This window comes from Dipteris shenzhenensis, chromosome 18 (genome assembly GCF_047967505.1).
Source record: "Dipteris shenzhenensis isolate YYH24624 ecotype China chromosome 18, Dip_SZ_1.0, whole genome shotgun sequence".
In the NCBI taxonomy this organism is placed as follows: Eukaryota; Viridiplantae; Streptophyta; class Polypodiopsida; order Gleicheniales; family Dipteridaceae; genus Dipteris; species Dipteris shenzhenensis.
Genome location: NC_141613.1, coordinates 49922522 through 49930028, shown reverse-complemented (window position 1 = coordinate 49930028; position 7507 = coordinate 49922522). Strand labels below are relative to the sequence as shown.

The window sequence follows — 7507 nt, the reverse complement described above, 5'->3', positions numbered from 1 at the left end:
AACTATGCTCTTTTCTAAGAAGCAGTGCCTCTAGTCGCCTGCATGGGCATCCCAGAGCTCTACGAACTGAAATAGTTTAGAACAAAGAACAGACGTCTTCCAGTAGAATTGTGAAAATAAAAAAAGGACCTTGAAAGTAGTCCATCCATAGCCATGTCCCAGGCCAGCCCGTATGAAATATACTGGTGGTTAGATAAACCAGTTTGTGAAGGTCGACTATCCAGACACCAGAGAGTTTGCGAGCTCCTTGCTTTGCCTGCAAGCCACTCTGAAAGGGGGGGCAGTCTTGGAAGAGGTCAAAATGAGTTGCTAGAAGTTTAGAAGCTAAGCATGCATCTTCCTTATTTCAAGCTCTTCAATAATGTGTCAGGGTATCCTTCCTTCAATTTTTGTTCCACTCAGCTTTGCAGTTAAGTGGGCAATAGTGGATGTAATTTCACTATTCATTCTTTGTACTCTTGGATGTTCTTGTTGATCTCAAAAGATGTGCTGCTAGCCATGGCCATTAAATCATCACTCTCACCACACCACTCTTCTTTATACTCTTCTATGTATTCCATACTACCAGTCATGTCAATGGACAGTCCATTCCTCAATGCCGGCCAGCCTATCGTCTTTATAAGGAATAAATATCTAGTAGGGTCTCATTATCTAGAGGTGACTCCATTGTCCACTAGGTTTTAGCACTTACACATGGTAGTTCAATGGGTACTCAAATATTTCTCGAGGGACTTCAATACGATTACATGTTTCCATGGCCTATCAATACTTTGAAAAGTTCAAAGTATAGAAGGGTCCCCATGACCATGGGCATGCATAGTTGGTCAACAAATAATCTGAGGGGTATAATATAATATGTCTAATCCCACTAGTAGGCATAAGAAATCAATAAGTATTTCTTTCAATGACATGGGATCAAAGCCAATAATGTTTGCATGGGTTATCCAAATATTGATAACTCCAAAATCACAAGCATCCTGAAGGGGATGTGATGTGTGTGTGAGCACTATTGAGATGAGGGAGTGTAAGGCATCATCGAGAAGTGTGAGACTAAGATATTCTAGAGTCAAGTCTAATCCTTCTCTAACAATTAATAAAGTAAGGACCAAATGGTCTCTTTTTATGGTAATTCTCTATCGTGGTCCTGGCCACATACGGGACAAGTACAATATGAATGCTCTTCCTTCGAGATGAAAATGAAACAAATCAAGTGAACAATTCCCAATGCTTACCAATACTTTCCCCCATGCTCTTTTTGCATCCATGTAGAGCCTTTCTACCAATATCTGGGATAGATATAAACTCTGTTGTATCAAAACATTTACCAAAATGTGATACACCCCTAGATATCACAGGTCCTTAATGGGGAGGGGTGTGTGTGTGTGTGTGTGTGCGTGCGTGCATGTGTGTGTGTGTGTGAGAGAGAGAGAGAGAGAGAGAGAGAGCTTTCTCCACATGGATTTATTTTTTAAACTTTCACTTCTTTTATGAAGCCCTCACTTTTTGTCACAAGCTTAGACTTTTTATTCGATGAACATGGTCGCGAGTTAGTAATGAAATCCATATTATTAAGCATTATTGTGGCCCCATTAATAACCCTTGAGAGTGCGACCAAACCTATAAAACCTATTGATAATTATTGAGAGTAGTGTGACCAAACCTATATCCTCAAACATTATCCAACCTCATGATTTCGAGGTTATTTGAATCCTATCTTAAAGTCTAAAACTTTGTGTAAAATGTCTAAAATCCATCATTCCCTTTTTAAAATCTCCATTCCTAGGTACCTCAGGCTTGTGTTAGGACAACATGAAGAATCTCATGCCTTTTGGAATCACCATTCCTCGAGAATCCATAATACTTCTAATAATTTCTTAGAGCACTCTTTGAGACGAAAATAAATATCTTATGGCACTCTTTGAGACCCATATGACAAGATTCAGCCAACTAATATGGGTGATAGGTAGTGGTCTATAATGCTCATATGTCTAGGCATCACTCGGGTGTGTCATAATAATTGTAATAAGGTCTCCATATGAGAGGTAAAAAGTCTTATGATTTGGGAAGAGCTTGGGTATCCTCTCTTGGGGGTGTACAATTGCATGCAATGGATCTGTATTGCGGTAAGTTGCGGGCCGAGTACAACACCGGTCGCCCCATGGTAATTCTTCAACACTTTTGACACTATAGACTATTCCTACTCTTGTAGAAATAGTGCCTCGAGTTAGTCATTCTTTCATTTTGTTTGATCCATTTCTTGCATGGAAACTAGCTCTCTTGAGCAATAGGTGGCATGTGCTTTGAGTGCTCCTTTTTTTTCTAAAAGTAGGATGTGAATGCACTAGCAATTAGGAATGTGCCAGTTCATTGCTATTACTAGCCATGTGCCCCAAACCATTTTTCTAACATTTAAGGATCTTGAAAAGATTCATAAAGTGAAAATATCATAATGTAGAAGTAAGCAGTTGCTTCGAAATCCTCATGAGGTCTGACAAGCTTTAATAATTATTCATGGTTTCAAGAGCATAGTTTTTATAACTAGTAAGCACTTTGGTTGGATGGCCCTAGTTGTCAAAATCTTCGTAGGTCACTTTTACCATAGGAATATGTGGGCTTATCCATTTGGCATAAGCACATTCCTAAAGAGCTATAGCTCCTCATGATGAGTTATATAATCAATTTTGAAAGGTGCACACAATGCAATCACTCCGCTAGGCATGCATTATGTCAATTATGATAAAATACGAGCATAGCATTCACTTTAATCAATATGCAAAGGCTACTTTTTTTGCTTTGGTTATCGACACTCTCTGGCAGTTTTTGTTAATCAGACTTGTAGCTAAGGCAATTTGATAGGTGTTGCCTTAGTCAAAAAGTAGTTTTACTTCCATGAGGTGGACAAATGCCCAAATTGCTTAATTTGCTTATGCAATTAAAGCATCCGCTCATCTTTTCTCTCTAGGGGAAAACCTAGTAAAGAGGCATGCTTAAGTGTCAAGCTCCTATAAAAAATTAAGATACATGTGGCGGCTTTGGTATTGGATATTTAAGTTTGTCATCAAGCTATTTTTTGGCCTTCCCTGTGTGTGGGAAGGGTATAGTGATGGTTCTCCAACTTTTGAAAGGTAAAATAATTTTCAAGGACTACATGCTAGGTGGAAATAGTAGATTGGCCATTGAGAGTGCCACGCGTGCAGGCGATCCCCTCTTGAAATGCCAGCGCAGCTCTTGCATTCGACTTATTTGTTTTTTGTTTTTTGGGAGGCCTCTTGAATGATATAAATCATTCATCTTGTTTTATTTTTTGAAAAGAAATTATATCCCTCCACTATGGTTACCTATGCAATGCATTTACATGGAAGAGTCCTGCATGTAGTCTCATAGTTCCTAAATTTGGGGAGTCTGCCGAGCAAACAATTCGATGGGGTTATTTAGGATTTCCCCTTCGTGCTATGGAAAGGGCGGCCATCAAAGATATGGTGAAATGGTATCGGGCAACAGCGACAATGGAAGCAGGAATGTAGAATCCAGATCAGAAAACGTGACGTTGGTGTGATTCCAGTCTGGAACTAATGCTGCAGAGCGAAGCTCTAGAATTACTGGGGATGTAAAGAATTGGACTCTGGAGCGTAACGAGAAGGAGAGGATCATGAGGTAGTTACGGGAGATGACCGTTGAGGAGGGAGGAAATTTATAACCGCACATGTCAACTAAAGATCTGGTAGTTCACTACCTGACCTGCAGCAAGGACGCAGTGAACTGTGGGCAGTGGAGGAACTGTGGGCAGGTGCCGGTGGAGGTTGCTTTTGGTGATCTAGACTCCGGTTTGAACTTTGGAGAAGCAAGGAGGATGTTCGAGAAGCACGAAGCATCATAAAGGTGTAGGTTTGCGAAAACCGAAGCTGGTTGCTTCCGGCCTGCATGAACGACAAGATGCATGTGGCTTTTACAGTGCCGCTCCAGGATAAACGTGGCAACGTGCATATGCTATTGGAATAGTAGTGCCTCACAGGCTGCCCGCTGCTCGGCTTCTACTTGAGCATGGTTTCGAAATTCGGGCTTGGGATTTGGGAACTTCGGATTCAAGGCGCCAAGCGGCCAGGAGCTCGGGGGTTTGACGAGCGGCTGGTGAGCAATTGCAAAGATTTGAAAGAAAATCCACAGTGGAGAACTTGGGATGGAGAATCTAATGAAGCAGCAGGGAGGGGAGAAAGGAACCAGGAACCAGGCTGTAAAGGTACGGGCTGCACGACGGAAGGGGCAGACCCGTACATGAAACGAAGGCAGGGCTCTGGGTTTTGCGAATAGTGTCTCGAAGAATGCGCACAGGCTGGGAGTCGAAAGGCTTAGATTTCCCGGCGAGTGCCCTTTGCCTTGCCTATAGATAGAACAAGTGTTCTGTAAAGTCTTATCCTTTCTGCGCCAGATTTCACGCCAGAAATCTGGTTTGCGTCCTCGTATTAGGAATTTGTTTTGCCTTTCTGGCCATTGGCAGCCTGCATGCGAGCTCGGTGTAGTCCTCGTGATCACCACGACGGAATCTGTTTGCGGTCGCTGTGACGGTTGCTGATCAAGGCTCTCTGACTAAGGTACGGCGACAAGGTTAGTGGGTTCAGGAAGGTCCAGTCTGAAGACGTGAAAGTCCGGGAAGTTTTCATAGATAAGTCTCCTGTATGTATTCTCCGTCAGTCGGAGTCGAAGTTTCCGAGGGATGAAACGCCTGTAGAGGACTGAGGTCTGAGCAAAACGTCTGCGTGTTCGGACTTCGGAGTAGAAGTATGGGCGTGAGGTTTTCTATTCGAAGTCCCGTCGTTTGGGCTCGAAGGTTTTAGTTGAGATCTGAGGTTTCGGTCGAAGCTTCCGTCGGTCGGAGGTCGAAACTAATCGCAAAACTGAGGTCTGAGGTGCGGAGCGAGGGAAACCCGTCGAAGTTTTTCCGAAAAACAAGTTGAGGTTTGGGGTTGAAGTTTGTGAACGGAGAATGTACACAGAAAATGCGGTCTCTGAGTTCTTGCAAGAGTGAGCAATGACGGAAAACTGATTCGGGTTCTTGTGCATGTGCAGTCGCAACCATGTCGGACGAGCTTCGCCAGCCTCTCCGCCCCAAGCGCAAGACAACCTACGTCGACTACCTGGTCAAGTTCCGATGGATCCTGGTCATCTTCGTCGTCCTCCCCATCTCCTTCACCTTCGACGTTATGACCTACTTCGGAGACATCATGTCCGAGCGCAAGTCCTTCAAGAAAAGGCAACAGGAGCACGACAAGAACGTCGAGAAGGTCGTTCAGAGGCTGAAACAGCGAGACCCAAACAGGGATGGCCTGGTCTGCACTGCTCGGAAGCCCTACATTGCTGTGGGCATGAGGAATGTGGACTACAAGAGGGCTCGTCACTTCGAGGTGGATCTGTCGGCCTTCAGGAACGTCCTCGAGATTGACAAAGAGAGGATGATTGCAAGGGTTGAGCCTCTGGTGAACATGGGCCAAATCTCTCGAGTCACTGTTCCCATGAATCTGGCTCTTGCAGTAGTGGCCGAGCTTGACGATCTCACTGTGGGTGGCCTCATCAATGGATATGGAATCGAGGGAAGCTCCCACATCTACGGCTTGTTTGCAGACACTGTTGTTTCTTACGAGATTGTCCTCTCAGATGGGAAGCTCGTCAAGGCCACTGCCGATAATGAGTACTCTGACCTCTTCTATGCCATCCCTTGGTCTCAGGGGACCCTCGGATTTCTCGTTGCAGCTGAGATAAAGCTCATTCCCATCAAGGAGTACATGAAGGTGACCTATAAACCTGTTCGTGGAAGCCTCCGCGAGCTTGGGCAAGCCTACATCGAGTCTTTCACAGATCCAGATGGAAACCAGGACTCCAGTGACAAGGTCCCTGACTTCGTTGAGACCATGATCTATACTCCTAATGAAGCAGTTTGCATGACTGGTAATTATGCTTCGAAGGAGGAAGCTAAGAAGAAAGGCAATAAAATTAACGAGCAGGGTTGGTGGTTTAAGCCCTGGTTTTACCAGCATGCCCAGACAGCGCTGAAAAGAGGAGAATTTGTAGAGTATATTCCTACCAGACAGTACTACCATCGCCACACCCGGTGTCTCTATTGGGAGGGGAAGCTCATTTTGCCCTTTGGGGATCAATGGTGGTTCCGCTACCTCCTTGGTTGGCTGATGCCACCTAAGGTGTCCTTCCTCAAAGCTACCCAAGGAGATGCAATCCGGAATTACTATCATGAGAACCACGTCATTCAGGATATGCTTGTTCCTTTGTACAAGGTGCCAAGTGCTCTGGAGTTTGCTCATACAGAACTCGAGGTTTGTTTTTATTCAAATCTTCTTTCTGATTTTGTCACAAATTGTGTCCGTTCAAAGGTTAATAGCTCTGAAAGCATAAATCATTTAGAAAATAAAGTTAGTGGTATTGCATGCATTTCCTTATGCAAGTTAAGTTATTTCTCTTCTTTTCTTGTTGGCAGCTGTATCCTATCTGGTTGTGCCCCCACAAACTTCATAAATTTCCGATTAAGACTATGATTTACCCGGAGCCTGGCTTTGAGAGGCACAGGAGGAGGGGGGATACTCCTTATGCTCAAATGTACACTGATATTGGGTTGTACTATACTCCCAATCCCATTTTCCGTGGAGAAGTTTTTGATGGGGTTGAGGCTTGCCGCAGAATTGAAAAATGGCTGATTAATAATCATGGATTCCAGGCCTTATACGCAGTCACAGAACTCAACGAGAAGGATTTCTGGAGAATGTTTGATGCCAGCCTCTACAGTCAGTGTCGAGAGAAGTACAAAGCAGTGGGGACATTTATGGGAGTATACTACAAATCCAAGAAGGGAAGGAAGACAGAAAAGGAGGTTCAAGAGGAGGAGCAGAAGCTGCATGAAAATGCTTATGCAGACTTGGAGGCCCCAATGGAATAACTTTAGAAAAGGGGTACAAAAATCCTTAGTTTTTTGGAGGTAGTGTGGAATTTTAATGTCTTCTGTAGGAATTGGCAGGCTAATCACGTGTCAGTAGACCTTTCTCCATGCTGTTTTGTTCTGGTCTTGGCTCAGCTCTGCTTATGGACTCATCTGGAGATTGCAAGTGCCTGGAAGATCTGTAGAACAGTTTTGCTTTGAACTCGATTTCAAGATGCGGAACTTGGGCCTTTAGTTTAGGGTCATGATTTTTTGAGAATTTATGGACAGTTGATACAAAGGGTGTATGTAGTATTTTGTGCCTCAGTTATCAATTAAAGTTGCAAGTTGTTGAAACAATGAGCTGCTGCATTTCTGAAACCTATAACTTGGGGCCCCCATGCCCCTCTCTGGGGCCCATATGTTGCCTCACAAGAATAGTTACTGTGCATTCAAACACCCACCCCCCCTCGCCGCACACACATGCCCCCCTCCCCCCTGCTCCCTAGTTTGTCCAATGCACCCTTACCAACTCATGCATCAGGTTTTTCTCTCCTAGAATGGTGGTCTTTGTCTGGATCTAGTGGA

General features: G+C 44.2%; 1 protein-coding gene across 5 annotated transcripts; it reads left to right on the top strand.

The window, feature by feature from the left end:
- The first annotated feature begins 3903 nt into the window (after positions 1-3903).
- On the top strand, positions 3904-7293 carry LOC147891364 (delta(24)-sterol reductase-like). Of its 5 annotated transcripts, none has more exons than XM_087389500.1 (3): positions 3904-4128; positions 5065-6323; positions 6485-7293. In XM_087389500.1, the coding sequence occupies exons 2-3, from the start codon at positions 5073-5075 to the stop codon at positions 6938-6940; spliced, it is 1707 nt and encodes a 568-aa protein (XP_087245626.1). In that variant the 5' UTR covers positions 3904-4128; positions 5065-5072; the 3' UTR covers positions 6941-7293. The 5 variants fall into 5 exon arrangements, with proteins under 5 accessions (XP_087245626.1, XP_087245623.1, XP_087245625.1 ...); XM_087389497.1 differs by lacking the exon at positions 3904-4128 and adding an exon at positions 4206-4589; XM_087389499.1 differs by lacking the exon at positions 3904-4128 and adding an exon at positions 4671-4904.
- The last annotated feature ends 214 nt before the right edge of the window (positions 7294-7507 follow it).